The sequence below is a fragment of the Cydia fagiglandana genome, chromosome 26 (assembly GCF_963556715.1).
Source record: "Cydia fagiglandana chromosome 26, ilCydFagi1.1, whole genome shotgun sequence".
In the NCBI taxonomy this organism is placed as follows: Eukaryota; Metazoa; Arthropoda; class Insecta; order Lepidoptera; family Tortricidae; genus Cydia; species Cydia fagiglandana.
Genome location: NC_085957.1, coordinates 7688705 through 7700854, shown reverse-complemented (window position 1 = coordinate 7700854; position 12150 = coordinate 7688705). Strand labels below are relative to the sequence as shown.

Genomic DNA, 12150 nt, shown 5'->3' with positions numbered 1-12150 from the left:
AACGTAATTAATACAGTTCTAAAAACTTGTCAACATGCCTATAATATTGGAGTGGCGTTAGTAATAGCGTAAGCGCCAACCGCCATAAGGTACCTTTACCGTGGGACGTCACAATCGAGCACATGTCAATTTTGCATACAACACTTTTTAATTTTTTTTTTACATTGGAAGGCTCCTGTCGAAGCACGCAAGTGCAATGCGGTTTGGCTCCTTGGCTCATTATTGAGATGACTCACCGCCTATTATGTCAGAATGTAGAGCCAGTTTTTTGGGACCTCGCGGTCTTTGGGGGTCCGTAAACAATAACATACTTTACATTAACATTAACATTATTTTCGCCACACCAGCTCGGAAAGGCTTTGCACTTCAAAAACTGATAGCAAAGTTGCATTTTATTCACATGTGAGGCAAAGTAATCAAATGCAAATTTTGAGTTGTTTTCTTATGTTTGCTGGTTGAATTGACTTTTAAATGATGATTTTCGATGATAAATATTTAATATCATTCGTTTGGATTTGATTTGGTTTGATTTTGTTTGATATTTTACATTTAATATTTGCTTCGGGTTGGTGTGGTGAAAATTTTTGTGTTTCACTCGGGGGCAAATTTTGTTTAAGCCACGTGCTTTGAAACCCTCGCAACGCTCAAGATTCCATTTTTCGAACCACTCGCTACGCTCGTTGTTCAATTTTGGAATCTTTCGCTTGCTCGGGTATCAATATTAGCACGAGCGGTTAAACGACAAATTTGCCCCCTTGTAAAACAAATAACTATTTTAAACCGAAGCCTACTGTCACGTGACAAGGCATAGCCTAGTGTGGGACCACAGAATATAGAAAAAAAATACGTAGTTTTTAGGGTTCCGTACCCAAAGGGTAAAACGGGACCCTATTACTAAGACTTCGCTGTCCGTCCGTCCGTCCGTCCGTCCGTCCGTCTGTCACCAGGCTGTATCTCACGAACCGTGATAGCTAGACAGTTGAAATTTTCACAGATGATGTATTTCTGTTGCCGCTATAACAACAAATACTAAAAACAGAATAAAATAAAGATTTAAATGGGGCTCCCATACAACAAACGTGATTTTTGACCAAAGTTAAGCAACGTCGGGAGGGGTCAGTACTTGGATGGGTGACCGTTTTTTTTTGCTTTTTTTTGTTTTTTTTTTTTTGCTTTATGGTACGGAACCCTTCGTGCGCGAGTCAGATTCGCACTTGCCCGGTTTTTTTCTTTATAATAATTATAATAAACAATGTTTCCATAACTGGACCAAATGACGTACCTTAGATTTCACAGCTTTTGTTATTGCCCTTTTGATTAAGTTTTTAATTTGATTCTTGTACAGTCATCAGCAATAGTATCTTACACAACTAGGGCCGCACAAATATATGACGCGCTCTTATTGCGCTCCAAATAAGAACGTGTCACATATTTTTGCGGCCCTAGTTGTGTAAGATACTATTGCTGATGACTGTACCTATAGAGGGGCCCACTGATTAACAGTCCGCCGGCCGATATATAGGCCTGTCAGTTGTTCGGAACTGTCAAAATTTTGTTCTAACTGACAGGCCGATACCGTCCGGCGGACTGTTAATCAGTGGGCCCCTTTAGATTACGTAATTTATAATTTATTTGTTGACATTTTATATTCATTATTTTATATTGTTCTGTACCTATATTGTTTGTTATTGTGTCGTTTAAATACTTGTATTGTGTATTGTGTGATTTGTCTCAGTATGGGCTAAAAGCTGAAATAAATGATATTTTATTTATTTTATATTATTTATATACTTTTATTATTTTAATCTGATAAATAATAAATAAATAACGCTTTTGCCCGCGTCTTCATCTGCGTGGTATGATGATGGCTATTGACAAAAACTACCCTATGTCCTTTATCGGGGCCCAAACTATCTCCAAACCAAATTTTCTCCAAATCGGTTCAGCGTTTAAGCGTGAAGAGGTAACATACAGACACACTTTCGCATTTATACTTTTAAACGAGCAATTCTTGTTTATTTATATATTTCGGGGATCTCGGAAATGGCTCAAACGATTTCGATAAAATATGCTATGGTTTTCGAGGGCGATAAATCGATCTTATCTCTGGGAAATCGCGCACATTTTTTTATATCTCCCAGATTTTAAAGGGGCCCGCTGATTAACAGTCCGCCGGATTGTATCTGCCTGTCAGTTGTTCGGAACTGTCAACTTTTTGTTCTAACTGACAGGCCGATTCCGTCCGGCGGACTGTTAATCAGTGGGCCCCTTAATATTAGTATGGTTAGAAATGGTCCCTAAAATGTCCCTAGATATACGGGACCCAATAAATATTTCCAGAGGTCCACAGACCTTAATTAGGCACGTGCGAGCCGTGATGATCGGACATTCTTTATTTTTTGCTTTTATACTTTTCTTCGTGTGTTTTTTTGCGTTCCACAAATGTTTGTTTTGCGTTGGTGGCTTTTATAAAAATAGTTTCAAGTACCAAAAACACTTAACTAATTTATTTGCTCACGTCTGAGCAGAACAGAATTTAATAACAAAAAAAAACTATAAAAAATACACAGAGTATAAATAAATGGGGCATTCTCTATGAAAAGGGACCTTATTGTCGATGGCGCTTACGCCGCACAGCGTCGCGCGGCATTGTATTTATATCGGAGCATCGTTAATAATGGCGTAAGCGCCATCGACAATAAGGTCCCTTAGAATCCTTAGATAACGTCACAAATAAATAAAGATTATAGAACATTATTACACAAATTGACTAAATCCCACAGTTGTGTTGTGGGTACTTAGAAAACGATATACATATTTATAAATACTTAAATACATAGAAAACACCCATGACTAAGTTCATCACATGAGTAATGTTCATCACACAAATAAATGCCCTTACCGGGATTCGAACCCAGGACCGTCGGCTTCACGGGCAGAGTCACTAGTGTCACTATTACCATAGATAAATATAGTAATACAAGAGTGCTCACTCCATACATCAGTTTTGGTCCCAGAAATATTAGTATTTCCATAGCAACTTTCATAGTCGCTACTCGATGCTAGATGTCGACTATGAAAGTTGCTACGGAAATACTAATATTTCTGGGACCAAAACTGATGTATGGAGTGAGCACTCTTGTCTTACGGCCCTATTAGAACTTTAAGATACGTCAGCTAATAGATCTTGAAACGATATGGATTAGATATGTCAGTGTCAAAAGTGTCATTTTTCTTTGAAGACATTTGACACTGACATATCTAATCCATATCGTTTCAAGATCTATTAGCTGACGTATCTTGAAGTTCTAATAGGGCAGTTACTTACTCTATGCTATTACCCACTAGACTAGACCGGTCGTCAAGTACCTATTTTTTCTATGTTTTGATGATGGGCAAATTTATCGGGTAATTCCGAAAATGGGCTCTGGTGTGATGGAATTGTATACGTTACGGGGTTTTCCGATGTTTGGAAGTACCCGACTGCACCATTCGACTTGACCGCATGTTTAAATTTTATACCTTTAAATGAGCAATTCTAGTACATTTATTTATTTATAAATATACCGGGTGTGGCCTGCAAATACGAGCAAAAAATTAAACTGTAGGCTGTATACTCCTCATACTGACCGACATTTGTTCAGCGACTTTCAAAAATAACTTGTGGTTTGACTTTTAATACACTTTAAAGTTTATTCTAAGACGCAATGTATTGCGAATTTTGTTATGTTTAAGGCGTGACAAGCAACGTCAATCACAATGATATGGCGTGGCGATGGCGTCCATTGAAGATAATATTTAGAGTCTAAATACTTCATAATTCTTTAAAGTTGTTGAACGAAAGTGTCACCGTTTGAGGAGTACAATGTATGTTTTAATTATTTTCTCGTGTTACAGGCGACACCCGGTATATATCGAGAATCTCGGAAACGGCTCTAACAATTTGATGAAATTTGTTATATCGGGGTTTTCGGGGGCGAAAATGGATATATCAGGTTTATATATCTCAGGGAAAACGCGCATTTTTGAGTTTTTATATATGTTTCCAAGCAAAGCTCGATCTCTCATATATTCATTTCATTATGCGAACTATGTTTCCTTTACCTATACGCTATTGACTACCCGATAGCTGACTGTACATCTTGACATGACGATAAATCAGTGACATAACATAGTAAGATATAAAACCGGTTATGCAAAAACCAATCTCGACTGGCCCAATGTAATTATAATTAACATAACTGCAAACATACATGTTTTAATGTGTTTCTGTATATGTAAACGTTTTACTGCGATCAATCGAATTGATTAAGGAATTTTGTAATTAAATAATAACGTTATGACAAATTTTATTGACCAGGCGAGCACGAAGCGTAAGCGAAGCATCGACTTTTGGCAAAAATCACTACACCTTATAAGCCACCCGAACGCCCGGGCGTCGCATGGGTTAACAAATTATACACCTAAACCTTCCTCAAGAATCACTCTATTAATAGGTGATAACCGCATGAAAATCCGTCAAGTAATAGTTGCTGAGTTTATCGCAAACAAACACACAAACAGACAGACGTGGCGAGGGACTTTGTTTTATAAGGTACAGTTAAGTCTCCCGCCGCGCCTGTCTGTTTCTGCTTTGTTTGTTTGATTGCTTGTTTTCACCCATTTTTTGTAATTTGTTAACCCGTGCGAAACCAGGGCGGGTCGCTAGTGCTTTTATATGTACAGCTGTTCTTCTCCACATTACTGAAGGCGGGAAACAGCCGGACAGACATACGAAATCATATTTCCCAAGCTGAACCGGAAATGCTTTTTCACCACACCAGCTCGGAAAGGCTTACTTTGCACTTCAAAAACTGATAGCAAAGTTGCATTTTATTCACATGTCAGGGACAAAGTAATCAAATGCAAGTTTTGAGTTGTTTTCTTATGTTTGCTAGTAGACTTTGAAGATTTTGAATGATAAATATTTAATAACATTCATTTGGATTTGATTTTGTTTGATATTTTACATTTAATATTTGCTTTGGGTTGGTGCGGTGAAAGTTTTGTGTTTCACTCGGGGGCAAATTTTGTTTAACCCTCGTGCTTTGAGGCCCCCGCAACGCTCAAGATTCCATCTTTCGAACCACTCGCTACGTTCGTGGTTCAATTTTGGAATTTTTCGCTTGCTCGTGTATCAATATTAGCACGAGCGGTTAAACAACAACTTTGCCCCCTTGTAAAACAAATAACTATCATGTCACTTCGCGCTCGCTCGATGAAAAAATGTAATTAATTATATATAACTATCTTTTCAGAACTAGCGGCAATGCGACAGTGAAAAATAAAAATGGCGTTAAGGACTAAACTAGTGATCTTTGTGTTAACCTCATTAATAACAAACAACCTTTGTGACAATGACGTTTTAAAACTATCAATCGACGACAGCGATCTACTAAGAGGCAGCGGCGAAGAGAAAGAAAACCTAGAGGAGATAGAAATAGAAGATAAATCAGAATTAGAAGAGTACACTACTACAGAATACGCGACAACAGACGAAGCGTATATAGTTACTTTTAACGATTTAAGAATAGATACTACGGTGGAAAGTACGACCGAGGACAATGGCGTAGTCAGGACGGCCGTGCCGGAGGATATTTATAACGCTAGTAACATTGTTAAGGTGAGATTGTAAATATTTTGGTCTAGGTGTAATAACATTGATATAATAGATAGTCAATGGATAGTACATTGTGTAAAGGTATCATCCATTAATTACGTCACACGAATTTCTAGGTTTTTTGACCCCTCCTTGTCACACTTGGACACATTTTGCAAATCCATCCCCACCTGGTGTGACGTCACATTTTAGGCAAAAAAATTTTTTTGGTAAAAGAAATATTAGTAATTTTATAACACAAAACCAATTAGGAACGAAAATTACCTATGTACTTCCAAAACCTCATTATTTAAATGTGCAGCGAATAAAAAAATATAAATTAATTTTCGGTTACTGATGAATAGTGATGAAGTTAAAGTGACGTAATCACAATGTTTGTGACTCCCACCTCCCCCATGTCACAACATGTCACATTTTCTTGACCCCCTCCCATCTTCTAAACGTGTGACATAATTAATGGATGGCCCCAAAGAGTGGGCGCCTGTAAGGGCCAGTTGCACCAACCACATAATTGACAGACTGATCAACGTCAGCCGGCGCGCCCCGCCGCTTGTACTATGAAACTTTCCATACTAGTTCAGTCATTATAGATTTTGACCTGTGAATAATCAGTTCTTGGATTTTTTTTCGTAGGTCCCTCAGGGAAACCGTTTTTAGGGTTCCGTACCCAAAGGGTAAAACGGGACCCTATTACTAAGACTTCGCTGTCCGTCCGTCCGTCCGTCTGTCACCAGGCTGTATCTCACGAACCGTGATAGCTAGACAGTTGAAATTTTCACAGATGATGTATTTCTGTTGCCGCTATAACAACAAATACTAAAAACAGAATAAAATAACGATTTAAATGGGGCTCCCATACAACAAACGTGATTTTTGACCAAAGTTAAGCAACGTCGGGAGTGGTCAGTACTTGGATGGGTGACCGTTTTCTTATTGCATTTTTTCCGTATTTTTTTTTGGTTTATGGTACGGAACCCTTCGTGCGCGAGTCCGACTCGCACTTGCCCGGTTTTTTCGAATATACACAGGAGCCTGATTCAGTCTACTTTTTGAATTTACTCTCCCAGTGACCCCCCCGAGGGACCTACGAAAAAAAATCCAAAAACTGATTATTCACGGGTAGGGTCGGTTTTTTGGATATAATGACTGGACTAACATAAAAATTTTGAGATTTCTTTAACGATACGAACAGTTTGGTGCAACCGACCCTACGTCGAAAGTCTGTAACTACTAATTTCTGATGGTAGAGTCAGACCGAGAAAAGTCTGCAGCGATTTTGATAGCCCACGCAGTGCAAGTGTCATTTTAAACGTCAAACTTCTATGAAATTATGCGTGGGCTATCAAAATCGCTGCAGACTTTTCTTGGTTTAACTTTAAAACATGAAACAAATGTTTTATTAAGGTACATGCTAAAGGCCCATCGTTATTTTTATTATTTATTTTTCATTTGTTTAACAAGAAATTGCAATTTTGTCTATGGTAACAGCGAACATGGACGCTAAATTTAAACTCATTCATACTTATAAAAATACATTTTGCAAGTCTTACTTTTGTGAGTTCAAATTTCCAAACGCTTAAGGGGCCCACAGAACTAGTTCGCCGGACGATATCAGCCTGTCAGTTGTTCGGAGCTGTCAAATTTTGCGTTCAACTGACAGGCCGATATCGTCCGGCGGACTGGTAATCAGTGGACCCCTTGAAACTACTTCTCTCTTTTGAAATTTGTGTTTTTGGACTATTCATCACGTTTATTTTCAGGCAGAAACCACAACCTCACCCCCCACCAGAGCCACAGAGAGCATGGAGGGGATGTCCCCCAGGATAGCAGAGTTCGATGGGGAGGAGACAAATCAAAGGAGCCCTAAGCTGACTGAGAGTGCTAGACGTAAGTTTAGTTTAATCTAGATTGATTAGAGTGATTTATCCAGGCCAAATGGGAGAAATCTGTTATAAAAGTTTCTTGTTCTTCTTCTTCCTCGCGTTATCCCGGCATTTTGACACGGCTCATGAGAGCCTGGGGTCCGCTTGACAACTAATCCCAAGAATTGACATAGGCACTAGTTTTTACATGCGCGAACGGCAAAGCGACTGCCATCTGACCTTCCAACCCAGAGGGGAAACTAGGCCTTTTTGGCGATATAAGAAACAATGTTTTATTGGAACTAAGTGAAAAATATGGAGATTGGCACAAAGTCTATACAGATGCATCAAAGACTGAAACTAGTATAGGAGCCGCATATTTTGACCCAGTGTTTAAAACCAAAAGTTGTTACAACATAATTTCAGAAATTTGTATTATGTCGGCGGAGTTATTTGCGATCTCAGAGGCGATATCTTATGCAATTAGTTTAAAATGCAGAAATATCGTCATTTTTACAGACAGTAAAAGTGCTTTGCAACATGTAGCTCGCTGCGCCTCTGGAAACAGAGGTACAGCGATAGCTTACACTGTGCTTGATAAATTGTACACTTTACCTACTGATATGTCTTTGAGACTTCAATGGATCCCCGCACACATAGGATTGAGTGGAAATGAGGAGGTTGACATTTTAGCCAAAGAAGCCTGCACAATTGGATCAGAAGTTTACATTACTCCAGACTTTACAGAAAAATTACATACATACAATAAGAAAATACGTGGGATATGGAAAGTACACTTTGATGAGCGTTGTAAAGAAAAAGGTATATGGTACAGGACTATGCAGTGTGAACCTCCTCATATTCCTTGGTTTATGAATGCTAGGTTAAGTAGGAAATTAATTAAGATAGGATTAAGACTTCGTTCAGGACACATTCCTCTGAAAAAGTTCGCTTTTATGATGAAGAAAGTGCCATCCCCAAACTGCGAAGCTTGCAATGTTGTAGAGGATGTCCAACATGTATTGGTGGAATGTGTGCGGAACGAAGGTAATAGACAATTGTTAATGAAGTCACTAAATCTTAATAGGTTAGATGTAGGCGTATTTCAAAGCATTTTGGCTGCACCAATCTCTGAAGAGGCAAAGGAGATATATTTATTTGTGTATAATTATATTAGTCAGTATACTGTCAGGCCGTAGATGATTGTAATTTAGTTTAAGGTACGATGGGACTGGCGTAATCTTAAGATTAAAAGTCCCTAAATAAATAAAGGATTTAAAAAAAAAAATGATATTTCGTACATAAGTTCCGAAAAACTTATTGGTACGAACCAGGGTTTGAACCCGCGACCTCCGGATTGAAAGCCGCACGCTCTTACCGCTAGGCGCCAGCGCTTTTTTGTAACTTATATTATTGTTTCCTTTATTAGGATTATCTTTCAATTCACTTCAACAAATGATGTTTACCCAGAACACAAGATCCTAAAAAAACAATTCACTAAAGGTGTCTTTAATATTCCAAAAGTTTCTCTCCATAAATCGTTCTTCAGAATCCCGCCATCTGAGCCTGACCCGATGATACTAAGAACAAGTGACCAAATACCCTCTCAATTAAATTATGATTCTTGATCCTTGATCAAAAACCACATCAGATTCTAATTTGTTATCTCTTTCCAGCTGAACCCAAGCTCCAAGACCGGCCAGTCTTCGACCCCTCCCCCCCAGAAGCTATCACCCCCCGAGCCGCCCTCCGCAACTGGCTTGAGGACCCATGGCTGCGAGCACCAGCCGGTCTCCTAGTGCCGCTCAGAGCCTCGGCCTTGGCTCGGGCGAGCGCGGTCTGGGATGACCTCAGCGGGGAGAGCTTGGGGCTGAGCGACGTGGTACTCGTCGGCTATCATGCTAAAGGTAAGGTCACAGGTTCTAACCTTGGCTTCTGTACCAACAGAGTCTCTTGAGGACCCATGGCTGCGAGCACCAGCCGGTCTCCTAGTGCCGCTCAGAGCCTCGGCCTTGGCTCGGGCGACCGCGGTCTGGAACGACCTCAGCGGGGAGACCTTGGGGCTGAGCGACGTGGTACTCGTCGGCTATCATGCTAACGGTAAGGTCACAGGTTCTAACCTTGGTCCCTACACCATCAGAGTTCCTTGAGGACCCATGGCTGCGAGCGCCAGTCGGTCTCCTAGTGCCGCTCAGAGCCTCGGCCTTGGCTCGGGCCAGCACGGTCTGGAACAACCTCAGCGGGGAAAGCTTGGGACTGAGCAACGTGGTACTCGCCGGCTATCATGCTAACGGTAAGGTCACAGGTTCTAATTCTAACTTTGGCCCCTACAATAACATAATTTCTTGAGGACCCATGGCTGCGTGCACCGGTCCCCTGGTGCCCCTCAGATCCTCGTGCTAACGGTAAGCTCTTCTTCTTTATATTTAAGAGCCATTGGCGGATTTGCCCTAAGGCACAGTAGGCCCGGGCCTAGGGCGGCAAGATATTTAGGGGCGGCAAATAGTGACAAAAAATTCGCTGATGGTAACAAGAAATAACTCAAAATGTAGTCAATATTATGGGTGCCTTGAAAGGGGCGGCTACAGGACCTGGGGCCTAGGGCGGCAAAGACTGCAAATCCGCCACTGTTAAGAGCTGTGCTCCTATCGGTGGAGCAATCTCCAACTCGTCCGTTTCTCTGCCAACTCCTTAACCTTCTGGTATGACACGACCTGAACCTTTTTTTGGCTGCGTGCACTGAGGGGCTACCGCGAAAACCGAAATACATACGCAAATTGCGGGGACCTCTTTCTTTTACTCCAATGAAGGCATTAGACTGACAGAGAAAAATGCCCGCAATTTGCGAACTTCGATTTTCGCGGTTGTAGCCCTGGTCTCCAGATACGTCTCAATTCCCAATCAATCAATTTCATCTTCAATTCATCTTGTCCAATATCATTTCTTACGCAAAAGAGTTTCACATAAAACAAAGAACAGTGGGAATTATCTTGTAGGATGTGAAAGAAGTCAGGTATTCTCGGTACAATGCCAATGTCATTAATATCAGAAGTTACATTAATTAGTTTAATTACCTAACGATAATTGCTAAACAGTCTTACGTATTGAGTATCATTGTTCTTATAGATATAGCCAGGAGAGTTGATTACCCACACAGCTACACAGAGTTCTAATCGTAAAAACATTACTGAATGAATGAGTGAATGTGAATAAAGCGCACGATAGTAAGCTAAAATAGTTATTTACGATACACGTGCGTAAAAGAGAAAATTCGAAACGAGTGGCGATAAATTAAAACACGACCGAAGGGAGTGTTTTAAATCGACACGATGTCGTATATAAAAAATGAAGTTGTTGTTGTATAAGGACTAATAAGGCTTTTAAAATGTTTAAATAATTAATGGGAGTGATGCCTCGGATAAGATCCGCAGTAAAACATTGGACTATTGGAGTACAAGGGTCCTCTTGTTACTCTAACCTGGTTAATGGGAACTTGATAGGATATTGAAAAGATAAGACCAAATATATGACATGCAATTTAATACAATTCGCTAACTACTACAACGCACTCCGCTTTAGGGCGGGCGCTACTCAGAATACAATCGGTTTCTCTAAACTGTCGGCGGTTATGGGGTGACACTATAGTAAACCTTAATCTACGATCGCGAGATGAACGAGACGCGGGGTTTTGGCCAAAACCTGGGATAAAAGTCTAGTGCACTCACGGGTACCGAACGTAGCTATCATCCACAGGCCCGCTGGTATTTAACGCAGCAGGCGGATCGCTGACGGTGGGCGACGGGCGTTCCTCAAGCTCCGGCTTTGGCAAGCCCGGGCGAGAACAACCCGCGGCGCTCAGGAGTTCCACAAGAAGGACCCGCGCGATGAGACCTTGGGGTCGTCGGACCGCGGCAAGGCTGTCCGACACACGGCTCGCGGGTCAAGGCCGTGCCCTACGGCTTGATGGTGGCGCCAACGTGTCGCGCCTCGGAGTCGACAGGCCACGCAAGTGAAGGGGAGGCCTGTGTGAAGCACCTCGGGATCGCCAGGCGGCACGCAGTCCACAGGCCTTGGAAACTGCGCCCTGCGGTGAAAACCAGCGTCCCCACGACGCTCAGCACATCAGGGAGCGCGCAACGGCGCTCGGAGCAACGCGACCGTCGGCCATGCTTGCTCTCGCCGGCGGCACGGAAAGCACTCGGTGGGCTACGCCCTTTTCGCGCACAACACATACACACACGGCGCACTTTACATATATCCCAATCTTCCACCGGCCAGGGCAGGCGGCGGAAGGGGGCGAGGCAGTTTATTTCGATATTCAATTAGGAACTGTATAAATGCTAGCGTGCCCCAGTACCAACTCTCCATCCATTGTCGATTCTAGCCAAATCCCCAGCCCTCCGTTTCGATCCATATCGACGCATCAAACGTCAAACCAACTTAAACCTTTTCCAAATCATATGACTCTCGAAAAAATATCAATGCTCATTAATACTTGTAATATTTTAAGTGGTTAATAATAATTACTAATAATTATATTTCTATCGTACGTTTCCTACCTTGTTTCATTCAGAATACCTTCTTTCCGATGCGGTAACTAAACGCATAGTCTACTCTCTGACAGTTCTC

The 12150-nt window shown here is 41.3% G+C and overlaps 3 protein-coding genes across 3 annotated transcripts in view; 1 reads left to right on the top strand and 2 right to left on the bottom strand.

Moving 5' to 3' along the window:
* Positions 1-12150, bottom strand: part of LOC134677476 (uncharacterized) — a 343898-nt gene that overhangs the window by 81221 nt on the left and 250527 nt on the right. The window lies entirely within an intron of this gene.
* LOC134677468 (uncharacterized) overlaps positions 1-12150 on the top strand; it is a 68932-nt gene that overhangs the window by 15661 nt on the left and 41121 nt on the right. Inside the window, exons 2-4 of the mRNA XM_063535950.1 lie at positions 5298-5662; positions 7420-7546; positions 9198-9428. Coding sequence (XP_063392020.1) covers positions 5330-5662; positions 7420-7546; positions 9198-9428 — 691 coding nt within the window. The 5' untranslated portion in view covers positions 5298-5329. The remainder of the gene's footprint in view (positions 1-5297; positions 5663-7419; positions 7547-9197; positions 9429-12150) is intronic.
* LOC134677482 (uncharacterized) overlaps positions 11097-12150 on the bottom strand; it is a 109814-nt gene continuing 108760 nt past the window's right edge. The window contains exon 10 of the mRNA XM_063535964.1: positions 11097-11108. The gene's annotated coding sequence lies outside the window, so the exon portion shown is untranslated. The remainder of the gene's footprint in view (positions 11109-12150) is intronic.